The following is a 14,987-nucleotide window of genomic DNA, read 5'->3' as shown; positions in this document are numbered from 1 at the left end:
TTGCTTGTGCACCAGGTACATAGAGAGTGGTCCACCAAGAATTCCAAGATATTTCCATATTTGCACCACATGCAGGAATTGAGAAAGAGGTTTGCATAGATAGAATTCCGACATGCGCCTAGAGTTCAGAATGAGTTTGCATATGCATTGGCTACTTTGTCATCTGCGATACAACATCCAGAAAATAACTACATTGATCCCATTCTTGTAAGGATCCATAATCAGCCGGCATATTGTGCCCATGTCGAGGAAGAAGTCGATGGAAGGCCTTGGTTCCATGACATCAAGGAGTACTTATCAAACGGAGAATACACAGAGCATGCAAACCACGCTCAGAAATGCACACTCCGGAGATTGTCCAATCACTTCTTCCATAGTGGAGGAAACCTGTATAGAAGAACCCCCGATCTGGGATTTCTAAGATGAGTCAACGCAAAGGAAGCTTCTAAGCTACTTGAGGATGTGCATGCTAGGACTTGTGGTTGCATATGAATGGTTTCGTCTTGACAAAGAAGATACTCAGGCAGGTTACTTTTGGATGACCATGGAAACGGATTGCATTCAGTATTTCCGCAAATGCTTTCAATGTAAAGTACACGCTGATATGATAAAAGTGCCGCCAAACGAACTCAATGCAACAAGCTCACCTTGGCCATTTGCCGCTTGGGGAATGGATGTTATTGGTCCAATTGAGCCCACCGCTTCAAACGGACATAGGTTCATTCTAGTAGCTATTGATTACTTCACAAAAAGGGTAGAGGCTACATCTTACAAAGCTATGACAAAGAAAGTCGTCGCAGATTTTGTCAAGGATCGTATTGTATGCTGATTTGGAGTTCCCGAGTCCATTATTAGTGATAATGCCGCCAATATAAACAGTGATCTGATGAAAGCTATGTGTGAAGCTTTCAAGATCAAGCACAAGAATTCCACAGCCTACAGACCACGGATGAATGGAGCGATAGACGCCGCAAAAAAAACATCAAGAAGATACTAAGGAAAACGGTAAAAGCCCAACAAACAATGGCATGAGAAGCTACCTTTTTCTCTATTGGGGTATTGTACCATGGTTCGCACATCAACCGGGGAAACTCCCTACATGCTGGTTTATGGTACTGAGGCTGTCATCCCAGTCGAGGTTGAGATTCCTTCTTTAAGAGTCATACAGGAAGCTAAACTCAGTGATGCAAAGTGGATAAGGAGCCGCTATGAACAATTGGAACTTATCGATGGAAAGAGAATGAACGCATTGTGTCACGGCCAACTTTATCAGAACAGAATGTCCAGAGCTTTCAACAAAAGAGTCAAACCAAGACAGTTCGCACCAAAGCAGCCGCTATTGAAGAAAATCTTCCCACATCAAGATGAAGCAAAAGGGAAATTCTCTCCCAACTAGAAAGGCCTGTACATGGTTCACAGAGTACTAACAGGAGAATAACTCATACTTGCAGAAATGGACAGAGAAGTCTAGCCAAAACCAATCAATTTAGACACAGTTAAGAGATACTATGCTTAGATTATGTACATTTCCCACTTGATGTAATTGAACTACGCTTGACCTAATTCCCGTTTAAGAGGGGATACATAGGAAGCCTTATGGGTTCGATCATATCATAATAAAATTTTCATTCCCCCCAAGATTAGAAACTAGGGAAGAATTTTGAGGAGGGTCCTTAAAATTCCGGAGCAAGTTCGGCCAACGCCAACATGCGTCAGACGGTCAGTAATCAGTTAAGAAACTGGGGCAGAATTTTGACAAGGATTCTCAAAATTCTGAAGAAGGTTCAACAAGGCCTATTATTCGCAAACAGCTGAAGGATCATCTACCAAACTGGGGCAGAATTTTGAGGAGGATCCTCAAAATTCCATAAGAGAATTGCAATGTCTTTGAGATGTGTTACAGTCACTACTTCATCAAAATTACTTGATATATCAATACGTTTCTAAAACTACTCTATTTTTCAAATATTGCATATTTTCAAAAACACTATTCCATAATAGTCAGGAGTCACCCAGGGGAACTCGAAAGGCTTTCAGAATGAAGCAGATCAAGGCCGGCAGATGAAGCAAGAACCAACCTCCCCTCACCAAACTTACAACTTTTCTTTGAATGCAGGTACATTTGACGTAACGATAGCACTCGCAAAACATGTATACACAAAGATAATTCACTATCAATCAGGACATCAGACATCGGATACATCTCCAGCTAAGACATACACTACTCTTATTCATTTCTCGCTCTTTGCATGGGACTAATCCTTGTCCTCCTATCTGCATGAGTCTAATCCCTGACTCCATGTTTGCATGAGACTAATCCCTGCCTCCCCACTTGAATGAGGCTAATCCCTGCCTCCCTATTTGTATGAGTCTAATCCCTGACTCCATGTTTGCATGAGGCTAAGCCCTGCCTCCCCACTTGCATGAGGCTAATCCTTGCCTCCATATTTGCATGAGTCTAATCCTTCACTCCATAAGGCTAATCCTTGACTTCCTATTTGCATGAGTCTAATTCTTGCCTCCCTATCTGCATGAGGCTAATCCTTGCCTCCACATTCGCATGGGACTAAGTACTGTCCCTTTTGCACAAGATATTTCTCTATTTTTGCTATGTATTCGCTTTTCAATCGGGCTAAGATTTGCCCTCCATTTCACAAGACTAAGTCTTGTCTTGTTAACATCTTATTATTGCATCTCATGTGCTGAAATATCGCCAATCTATCCGAAGGCATCATAGTCTAAAGGCATCATCCTCATAGCTGGAAGACATCATGCCATGTCCCGAGGATCTCTCAAACTTGCATATCATTATTCAAAGGCGTCATGGTTCAGAGGCACCACTGTCATGGCCCGAGAACATCATTTCATGGCCTGTGAATCCCTCATTAAACAATTCATGGCCCAGGATGTCATGTCTAAAGACGTCATTTTTAACCGTCCAGAGACAACCTTCATGGTCTAAAGAGAATTTGCATCATATTTAAATTTTCGCAAATACGTTTGTAGCATCCTTTATCTGCAGGTAACTAGTAAGCAATAGCTATCGTAGCAGAAGAAATCTCGCTCCAGTTCCCCCAACCGCCCCAAGCTTCAACCGCTCACCGTAGCCACTTCTGCATCGCGTGTCCATTCTTGAAGTAATTTTGTCGGTATACACAACGGATGAATCCAGAACTACACATGGCTAGATTCCTATAAAACCAGGGATATATAGGCAACTCGAAAACCAGAGTCCGGCCTCCATCTTTCAAAACATCACGTCTGGTCAAAATTGGCCATCATTTCTTTACCCGAAAACTCTTTCATCCTTCCCGAGTAAAGAGGGGTAGCTGTTGATACCCAATTTTTTCCTATATATTTTAAAAATGCATAAATACCTTCAAAATAGCATATACATACATATATAAGCATGCACAAGGTTTTTCGAATTTTTCCATAATTTTAAGGATTTAAATTGATTTATTCCCTCCCCTTTTATTCATAAACTCCCCAATAATTACTTCCCAAATCATTGTTATGATGATTTAGTCATTTAATTTCCATATTTATGCCAAAATATGGTTAATATATATTTTATGAATTTTTATAATTGCATTTGGTATTGTTTTAAGCTAAATTACATCTAATTGCAATATTAGCACATTTAATGTATAATTACATTTTATATGCGTAAAATTGGTCCCTATATTTTTAAAATAATAATTATATATTTTAAATCATTTTGGTACATAAAATTATTTTCCAGAAATTGTTTATTATTTATTATAAATTAAATAGGGGAAAATGGGCTATTTAAATTATAGCCAGATTTGCATTTCGATTATAGCCTAAATTGAAATCAAACCCAGCCCAATTTCATACCCAATTACCTGGCACAGACCCTATATACACTTACCCAAACCCGGAACCTATATACCCGATCCACAATAAGTCAAATCCTAGTTGTTGATCTCCCAAATCGGCGACACATATGATACCTTTCCTTTTGTAATTCCTAAGGCCCCCTAACCCTACCTCATTACCAAAAGATGGCCGCCCTCAGATTCTCTCATCTCCTCTGTTCTCTCAACCTAAACCTAAACCCCTTTCAACCGCCTCCCTTCTCCGATCTTCTCCGGTAACCACCCTTCAACCCTAAGCCTCCAATGGCTCCTCCATTGCCTTGCTCATCTTCTCTGAGGCCTTCAAGGGCCCTGGACCACACCGACTCGTATCTAGGGTTTGTTGTTTTGGCTGTTCATGGCTTTTCCGGTGTGGTTTCGAGCAAAATCACACTGTATTTGTTATGATCTTTGAAGTTCTAAGTAGGTTCTTCCATCTCTATTTGGGTTTCTTTTGAAACCCTAATTTTGGTTTGCATCTCTTAGATCTATGTTATTTTTAAACGATTCAAGTCTGTTCCTTTTATGTTTTACACTGTTCTTGAACCTCTTTTGCAAAAATCATCGATTTTAGTTATTTTTACTTTCTTTTGAAGTTTGGGTTTTTTGGAACTTCTTCTACAGCTTGTTTATTCCCGTTTTTTATGTTTATACTTCTATCCTTTGCATATCTCTACTGATTCTATGTTCTTACTGCTTTTTCAACTCGCCTGTGTTAAAATCCCTAATATTTCTAGATTTTCTTTGTTTAGTTCTGTGTGTTAGCATGACTACTCGATTCTTGTTTAAGTTATTATGATTACCCTACCTCTAATGTGTTCTTACTGAGCTTTTAGCCTAACTTATACCACCTCTATGTGATTATGCTCATGGATTGTTCAAGACTTACTTCTTTCTATTGTTAACCTTGCCCGGTTGTTGCATTTGTTTGTTCTTACTCTATTTATCTGATGAGTATGGAATCATAACTTCCTCTTGATTGATTCTGATTTCCTTATTTTATGGTCTGATTGGAAGATTCTCTTTTAAACCCTAAATTTCTACTTCATCTGTTTAAATTAACTGATTCTCCTACTTTATTTATTGTGGTACATTATTCTTACTGAACCATTTCCTTAATTAGGAGTTTTCTGAACTTAGCCCTAATTTCTTACTCTCTACTTACTAAATTTGATTCTTTCCTTATTAGTCATATATTGATTTCTTGCCTTATATGCTACTGGTTCTTACCATTCGAATTAATTCCCTTAACTTAAGAGAGTACTTACCTTGTTTTCCTAACTGATTGATTCTGAGTTCCTTAATTACTAATGGACTTTGATTTCTACCTTATTTACTACCTGCTTTCAGACTATAAATACTCCAATCTTTCATTAGCACAACACACGAACTCTTTGTTCAAAAACTATCTCCCACACTCGAACTTTCGGCTCTCTCTTTTGTACTACTTGCTACTACTTTAAGTTAGTCGGCTGCAAGCCAAGGATAACCATTCTGTTCTCTTGTTCTTTCATTCTGCTCACTGTCCTCTTTACTGGCATGTTCTAGTTTCAATTCAAAGTTCCAACAACAATATAATTCTCTTATTGTTTTAGTTCATCCTATTTTTGGTTTGCTTCTATTTGTGGTTTTGTTGTGAAACTTGTAGTTGATATTTACATTATTAGCATGTTATATACCTCCCTTCCTCAAGAATAGTATGTTACCCATCTACTTGTTTCTGAGCATGTCTATACAAATTATCTATTACTTGATGTGTGCTTATCATCATATGCTCCATGAATCCCCATATCCCTATCACCCCTGTAAGTGATCTTGTTATTTGTATCTGGTTATATGCCTATGCCTCGTCAGCTATTTCTGAGCATGTCTATTCCAATTCCTAGACCTTTGCTTGATTATGTGCTTGCAATCAAGTGTTCTATGTATCCCAAACCTCTTGATCCCTGTTTATGACTACCGAATTTACTTTGGTTCTGTGACTACTGGCTATGTATAAACCTGTCCTAAGGTGTTGTGTTTGGACTTCTGTTCATTTCTTCAATCTCTTTCCAAACAGTGTCTGTTGTTTTACTACATTACTTTCAAACAAACTTCATTTTTAATACAGTTTTTTACTAAAACCTCTCAACTTGTGTCAGTCAGTTTCACTCTACTCCTAGTCAATAAGTTCTTCCCCCTCTAGTATGTGTACTGCCTTGGGATCCTCTTGAGAACCCTCTGAACTCTGGCATACTAAGGCTGACCCTTCCACATTGTACTTGTTAAATTCTTGGTTACCAAGTCTAGGTGTAAGCACTGCCTGGGATCCTTGAGATCCTTAGGGAACTTTGATGCACCTAGACTATGTCATTGTCTATGGAATTGAGGCATTTGAGGCCATTAGAGGATTTTTGAATCTGGGCCTAATCGAAGGCTCCCTATAAAATAGCTTCTTATTTTTCTTATTTACTTATGTAATTCATTCCTTGGTATGTAATAACTTGTAAACAAATATTGGGGTATTTAGTGAAAGGGATGTGTAAATACGTGTTTTATGGGGTAGTACGAGTAGAAATCATGTTCATAGGGCTTTATATTTAATCTGATCACTTTGTCAAGTAGGAATCATGCTCATAGGCATTTACATTTTGTCATCTCACCATGCTAGAAACTATGCCTATAGGTTCCAAATAATCATGTTTTCAATGTCTTAAAATCAGATTAACCAATAGATGTCATGCCTTTAGGACTTAATCCAAATTCTGTTATGATGAGTGTTTATGTATGCTTTCAATGTCTTAAAATCAGATTAAATAATAGATGTCATGCCTATAGAAATTAATCTGAATCCTCTTATAACAAGTGTTATGTATGTTTCCATGCCTACAAGTCTTTAAAATCAGTATCAAACGGAGATATCATGCTTATAGGAAATCATACTCGAATTCATGCCTGTTAATCTAAGCTAGTCTGAATAATTCAACTTAGTCCAGGCTTAGTTCACTTTTGAATTGGTATAACTAAGTATTCCATGTTTCCTGAAACAAGTTCTTTAAAATTGGCTCAATCTCATTAGATATCATGCTTGTAAGTATTACAAAAAATCTGTTTTAAAACCTGCTTTGTTTCACTATACAAATGTGCTAATCAGTACTCCGCGTATAGGCAAGCCTTTAGGGCGTTTTCAAAACTGCATTTCTGAAAACTGTTTCTATTGCTTAACATTTTTCTGATCCTAACAGGCTTTAAAAATCCATAGGCAACTGCTAGGATCACTACTCCTGAGTGTCTAAAAATAAGTTGCTTATTTCTGCATATTCACCAAGATATCCTACCTTAGGACACTATCTGATAAAAGACCTTAATTGGGCTTGAGTCGTGCTGTTATATGCTTATTTGAGGAGGAAGCTTTGAGCCTCTAATTGCTTCTTTCTATGTGTTGAAAGTCCTAAGTGTTTTGTTTGTCGCCTTGGAATTTTTCACCTTTTAAAACCTTAGGGGTCCGTCTAGAATCACCTATAGGTAGAGGTCCTAACTCCATCCAGGACCATTAAGACGGGACGGGTAGCAGCATGCAATAGAGATTGCTGACCAAACACTCGTTTTGCATTACCAATAAGGGGATGGGAAGGGTAGATATGGGATATGATGACTATGCGCTAATGTCACGTGTAGCCCCTCATTGAGGAGTATTTATCGGATATTGTGTTGGGTGATCCTATAGGATAACCAATCTAGGACCCCTCCTTTACCAAAATTCCCTTTTTATTTAAAACCTTTGTTTTATAACTTGTCCAAATCATTATCTTATTACTTGAGTTATCCAACGTGCTTTGCTTGCAACCTATTTGATTGTTTACTTGTAATGGGCTAATTTGCGAATATTATGAGACTCATAGTTGTGGACCAAGAGGAGTGCCTAACACCTTCCCCTCGAGGTTACTTCGAGCCCTTACCCTAATCTCTGGTAATGCAAACCAATCCAAGAGTTAATCACTCTAGGTGCCCTAACGCACCGTAATCCATTAGGTGGCGACTCTTCAAATACCCAATTCCCAAAACGAAATGAGTCATTACACACCATGGAATGTCGGAACCATGACTTTACCGTCAAAATGGAAAAAAGGGGGGCGCGACAACCCTACCCCAGCCTAAGAAGTTACCGGTGCCACATGAAGTACTCTGGTATGTTCCAAACACTCCACAAGGCCAACCAAACGAACAAGAGAATCCTGAAGTACGAGGTCACGATAAACCCCTCAAGAACATTAGCTAAACCAACTGGCTCATCCTAATCAAAAGCCTGCTTCTCAACCGGAGCTACTGGTGGCTTCATAGTAGGTGCTCTAGTAGTAGCTCTAACTACAGTGCATGCTCCACCTCTATCTTTGCCTCATCCCCAGCCTCTCACGGCCCTAGCTTGAGGTGTTGGTGCTTCCCCAAGTGCTCTTGATGAATGTGTTGTCACCATCTACGAGAGAATATAAAGGCAAGGATTCAGACTTCGGATCAATAAAGTCGCACAATAAAGAATGAAAGGGAAGTTTCCCAACATCATGTAGCCTCTCTGACATAAGTATAGACATCTTCGTAATGATCCACAAGACTCTGCTAGAACTGTTCGTCACTCGTGAGACCTAAATAACCTAGAGCTATGATACCAACTTGTCACAACCAAAATACCACCTTAAGGCTATGATGGCGCCTAGCCATACTTGTGGCGTAAGACAACTCATAATAATAAAAAATATAGCTAGATTCCTTTAATTAACATTTTCATATTATAATTAAAGATAGAAATAGTCCAAAATAATAACAATATGTGATTCAGTCAAAACGTGGCCTAACCATGGCCAATACAATACAACCCCCAAAAATAGGCTGCACAAATACACGAGTAACTACAAAAATATAATAAATCTATGTACATAACAAAGTTGTCTGAAATACAAACAGATAGTAAATAGTAAAGGAATAGGAATCGGGCACTGCAAAAAGATTTAATAGAGTGTAGCACACCCTGAGTCTCTGTGATATTGCCTAAGCTCAGTGCGAGGCTTCGCTAACACCAACCTGAGGATCTACATAAAATATCTGCAAGAGCGTAGTATGAGTACACTATAATCGGTACCCAGTAAATACCACACTAACCTCAAAGAAGTAGTGGTGAAGCTAGATAAATATGAATACTTACAACATAGATATAAATAATAGAATTTAGAAATGAAATAGCAAGTAATCTCATTAATAACAAGAATCAAAGATATCAATAGTCGAAGACTATAAAGCATGCTTTTTCAGTACATGAAATAATCATAATGTTGCTCAGATATAGTATTAAAAGATAGTATGCTAAAATAACGGAGTCGGGGCTCTCAACTAGCACAGAAGTGTGTCAAGTTACAATTAGCATCTAATTGAATGAATTTAAGGGAGTCAAGAATATCTACGCATGCTCAAATTGTTACAAGATCCATGTACCGCGATACACAAATTATGTAACACCAAAACCAGATACAAAATTCATGTATCGACCCGATATATAATCTATGTATCGACCACACTCACAGAGCCCAAAGTAACATGAGTAATCACTTGACTCCAAAAGGACGGATCCAAATCCAAACGCAAAGAGGAGCTTATATGTTACACCCCATGTTTTCGTACGTGAAAATATGTCATATGTAAATTGATGAAAGCTCGAAAATGAGATGTTACATCCCGCATTTTCTTACGTTAAAGATCGACGTAAGCTCGGAAATGAGATTATTTTTAAGTTATAAGTATTGTGCTATTTCAAATACGTGATAAGTAAATTCGTGAAGGTAAGAGGGTAAGCGAATCGAAGAAATGAATTTCGTCAAATTTTGACATTTTAGAATAAAATACGGCTCCTGCTAAAATATCCAGTATTTATGGACTAGTACCATATAAGATACCACATGGCCATGATAATAAGGTGTACAAAGTATATTAAAAGTGATTAATATTTTAGGTAATTTGAGATAATTAAAAATTATGTGAATAATTGGGTAATTATGGATTTTTATTGGGAGATTAACTAAGTAATAAAGCTAAATAAGTAATTAAGTTTTCGGATAAGCTTAATAAGCCCCCCCCCCCACACACAAAAACGTGCCAGCCTAAGGAGTATTGATTTAAGTGACTCTTTGATCACATTGCTAGATGGCACACTTTGGGAAATATGTGGGGCCCACAAAAGGGCCAACCATTTATAGAAATTTCATTACATCATTGTTGGAGAAGCTAAACATTATAAGAGAATCTCATCAACATTGTACATGATGGACATGCTACGAATGGAGCTCCATAGCTCATTTGAAATTTCATAACACAATATAGTGTGAGATTTTGCAATTTTAAGGAATACGGTGCAATCTTTCTCAAGAATATCATATAGATTTTTCCCTACTTCGACCCGTCGTTACTTGCTCTGTTGCAATTGACGTGTGTTAAAGGAATTATTAAGAGAATCGGTGCAGGTATGTTAACGCTATCCCTTCTTTTCGTTTGGCATGATCTATACGACACAAATGAAATGAGCAAATGCACAACTTCCATAAATAAGTCTATTCATAGAAGTATTAGAGGTGCTTATGTTTTTAAATTCTGGTATGTCTTATTATTACATCTTGTGTTCATGGGTCTCTGAAAAATACGTAAGTTGAAAAAGTCTACTTCATGATATTACTCAAAGTCATAATGGTCTTATGACATTCCAAGAGATTTTATTGACGTACTTCTCATGCATTGCATTCATTTATACATGTACATTGACTAATAACCAGATGGCATTATATACGCATATATATATATATATATTATATACATATATATATATATATATATATATATATATATATATATATATATATATATATATATATATATATATATATATATATATATATATATATATGTGTGTGATATGGGAAAAGGTTACGACATTATATACGCACCACTACTTGATCAGCTGCTATACGTTGATGATTTTGCTCACAATGGCCGAGATGATATAATGGGATGCCCTTAGAGACTTGACGATGATATGAACACATGTAACTATGCACGACATGACATTTATATGCATATGCATGATAGTATAAGTATTTCATGGTTTACAGATTTATCCAGACTTACAAATTGAGTCATTTACTACATATTTCTTCCATGTCTTTTATATACTTATTTATCTGCCTTACATACTCGGTACATTATTCGTACTAACGTCTTTTTGTTGGGGACACTACATTCATGCCTGCTGATAGAGACAATCAGTTTGATGAGCCCTCATAGTGGACGAGGTTAGCATACAACGAAGGTTCAGTAAGACTCCACCTCATTTGGAGTGCAGCCGAGACTATGAGTCATTGTGTCAAAATTTTGCTACAGACTTATGGGTATGCCAGTACCCTGTTTGATGTCTAATAATCTTAGAGGCTTTGTAGATAATGGCTCATTTTGTACAGTATGTCAGAGGCATTGACGATCCATATGTATTCATGTTTTAAGAAAGATGGTTCATTGATGTTGTGCTTTCCCACTTATAGTTATACATTACGAGTTATGGCTATGTTGGAATAGTTACCAATGATAGTACGATAAGAAAGATATCTTACGTTGGTACTCGGTTGAGTAAGGTACCGAGTGCCCGTCGTGACCCTTCGATTTGGGTCGTGACAAAAGTGACAGCAGAGCAGTTCTATCTTAGGGAGTCTACAAGCAGTGTCTAGTAGAGTCTTATTTATGGGTGTGTTGTGCACCACACTTATAAGCAGGAGGCTATAAGGCATTTAGGACTGTCACTCTTTCTTCTTACTTTAGATCGTGTGGTAAAGCTCAATAGTAGGAATTCAAATTTCTAAATTCTATTTTATTCATAAAAAGACGATGGATACATCTATAAAGATAGTTGGTAAGAGATTGCATGTGGCTTTGGAAGAGTTGAATCAGAGGAACTCGATTCTGCATGATACTTCTGATAAGTAATGTGAGGTCTTCAGCAAATCATATGTGTACTGAAAGGTGTAAGCTTTTTGATAAGGATTCCTAAGGCAAGAATATCTATCCACTCTTATGGTAAAAAGCAATGAAAGAATCAGAGGGTACAAGTTCCAACAAATAAAAGAAGCAAGGTGAAGAAGGCTACGAGGCACCCAATTAATGAAGATTATCAGTATTTACAATTCAGGCAGAAAAATGAGCATTTTTAGTTACATTCAACAATAACAGAGGTATATACCATTGGTCACACCCATTTCAGTTATGCCCTATGGGGGCTAACAGGTGTAGTTAAGAGAAGGACAGGATATCAGAATCTAGTTGGGGTTAGGGTAACCCAAATTGGTGAATGGATCGCTTGCCTTAGTTGACATTTCTGAATGATATTGCGAATGTGCTAATAGATCTCCTTGTGAGACACCCAGATGGTGCACTCTAATATGAGTACTACAAATATAGACAGTGAAATCCTAGAAGGAATAAATATTACCTTAGTGTGGCTCCCATCCCTAGTAAAGAGAGAATGTTAGGAAACCCGAAGAGGCAGTGGATGGAGCAAGGGGAGCTAAAATCAAAATAATGTCTTGTTGAAGTTTTTGAAATAAAGTGATAGAAATAAATGTTAGCGGAAAATAAGAAGAGAGTTAATAATGCATTATGAGTAAGGTGTGACATATGGATGACCACGGTAGATAAAAAAGATAGTTTTACACAGTCTATAGTCAAGGGAAGGAAAAGACGAGAGGTGACAGGACTTGAGGCAAGAAAAGAGTATAGGTCATAAAGTCACATTCAAATTTCGAGAAATAAGTTCGTGACACTAACGTGATTACCAGAAGGGAAAGTTAGAACCCATAGTAATAGAAATCAGTATGTATTGGTGAATAAAATAACCTAAACATGAATTAGGGACGTGGTTTGATAATGGTCGACATCATGAGAATTTCAGATTGTGTTCTGGCGATAATAGAATGGACAACAGAAAAAGATTTATGAGAAATTCAGAGAATGGTCATTCAGGAAGATGCTTCCCTAAAGCAAGCAATGTGAGCAAAGTTAAGCTTAAGGGACTATATGTGCCAATTATTCTGAGTGTCACCCTCGCGTGTAAGGAATTTTGTTATCCTTGGTATAGAAGACGCCAAAGATGAAGAGGTAAAACATCTATAGGTAGATCGTCGTAGCGCTAAATCTTAGTACTCCCCTAAAGGGGGGAATATAGAGTGATGTGGCATTAAGTCAGAATTAAGTGGTTCTAGTAATTATGAAATGGTAAAGGAAGAATGCGATAAAATGAAAAAAGGGATGAGATTGCACTTATTCAAAGCCTATAGATATGCTACAATTCCAGAACATTATGCAAACACGACGTCAAGGAGAGGAAGTAAGGGTTCCTACCCGAGATGTTATTGATTAATAAGGAGTCAGTACGAGACATAAGTTAAGACAAAGGAAATGACTCGAGAAAGATTACGCGGAATGTTGATATGAGAATGGGCCAGCGAGTAGTTAGTAGTGTATTCAGGAAGGGCCCAGTTATGGCTCGACAAGAGGATACAGACAAATCAATAGATCGTGCAAGATAAACATAGTAAAACCCAATATAGAGAATTCAACCTCGTAGTTATGACATCATGATCCTTGAGAAATATTCAGATAGGAGTTGGGGTAGTTAAAGTTACCGTATGAGTGTTGCGGAAATAAAAGAGAGTGCCACTGCGAAGACAGTTAAATATCATTTCAGAAGCAACCCTACAAGCACAAGGGCATGGAGGTAAGTAACTACGGATAATAGTAGGCGAGGAAGAACATCAAAAATTTTATTGGGTATACGATGCAATAAGCTCGTAGTTTTAAAAGAGTCAGAGGTTCTTCCCTAAGTACTACAACGAAAGACTAGTTGAGGAAATAAGAAAAAAGGCTTCAACCTAAGCATAGTGACCTAAAGAGGAAATGGTCTTGTAACAACAATCTCACAACAACATTGTATGCACTCCATAAGAAAGTGGCACCTATCGTGGCCAATATGTGTGGGCACTAAGATAATCCAAGTATTCTTGCAACAAGTGGTAGAACCACTAGGAAAAGCAATTGCTTACATTTAAAGAAAGTTGAGAAGGAACGAAAGGAATTATTCGATCAATGATCCAGAGATAATTACATTATGAATGCACCTAAGATTTCGGAGTATTATCCATATAGCATATATGTTTATAATCATACAGTCGTAAAGGACTCCGGTATAGGTTATAAGAAAGAACTAAGTCCAGGTCATAGACAAAGGATTGAATTGTTAGAAGACTGTATCATGGATATTCCAATAGCATCCATGAAAGGCCAAGATAATACCATGAGCTGCAGATCGGAAGATAGCTTAAGCTACATAAAGATTGATCAAAGGGAAGAGGAAACTAAAGAGTTACATCAACAAAGTAAATGAGGAGTCTGATTATTGGACCTAGAAAATTGTAGAAATCGTGATTGAGAATATTGCAGAATTACTCTTAATATGATAGGTATAAGAGAGATAGTACAACAACCATATTTTATAACGGCTCTATGAGAAAGCCAGTTAGAAGAGTACCAGCCTCATAAGAAGTCAGTATGAAGCTCCCACTGGATTGTGTATGAAGCAGAGGTGCAAGTATTATAATAGAGCTTCAAGCTGTGGATATGAATTATGCATATATGGAAGGGAGGTCATGAAAGAGATAGAAGATGTGATGCGAGATTTTAAGGTAAGTGAGGTAAAGGTGAACAACGTATGAGATACTCAGGTGCAGAAGGTTGTGAATAATCTATACTTCAGATAGAGGGCTAGACGAATTGGGATTCAGTATCCAGAAAGGATAGCGGTGTCATTAGTGGCATATCTTCAAACTTATGGTTTCTAGGTATCAAGAGGTCTAGTTAAAAGAGTAATGAAGAGTTTGAGATGATGTGATGTCTCGCTTAATGTTCCAAAATAACATAAGAAAATATATGGTGCAAGCAAGTTGAAGGAAGGTTACGAGTAGTATAGATGAATATATGTAGGTCGCAAGCTAATGTATAGTAGAGCGACAAGGTTTTAGGAAGACATGAGTAAGGATAAGGAAAGAC

General features: G+C 37.5%; 1 protein-coding gene across 1 annotated transcript; it reads left to right on the top strand.

Annotated features, from left to right (window-relative positions):
• The first annotated feature begins 1,066 nt into the window (after positions 1–1,066).
• LOC138889651 (uncharacterized) lies at positions 1,067–1,396 on the top strand. The gene has a single exon (XM_070172984.1). The coding sequence runs from the start codon at positions 1,067–1,069 to the stop codon at positions 1,394–1,396; it is 330 nt and encodes a 109-aa protein (XP_070029085.1).
• Positions 1,397–14,987: the final 13,591 nt, after the last annotated feature.

The sequence above is a fragment of the Nicotiana sylvestris genome, chromosome 4 (genome assembly GCF_000393655.2).
Source record: "Nicotiana sylvestris chromosome 4, ASM39365v2, whole genome shotgun sequence".
Taxonomy (NCBI): domain Eukaryota; kingdom Viridiplantae; phylum Streptophyta; class Magnoliopsida; order Solanales; family Solanaceae; genus Nicotiana; species Nicotiana sylvestris.
The sequence above is the reverse complement of the archived record's forward strand: the minus strand, read 5'-3'. Positions and strand labels throughout refer to the sequence as shown.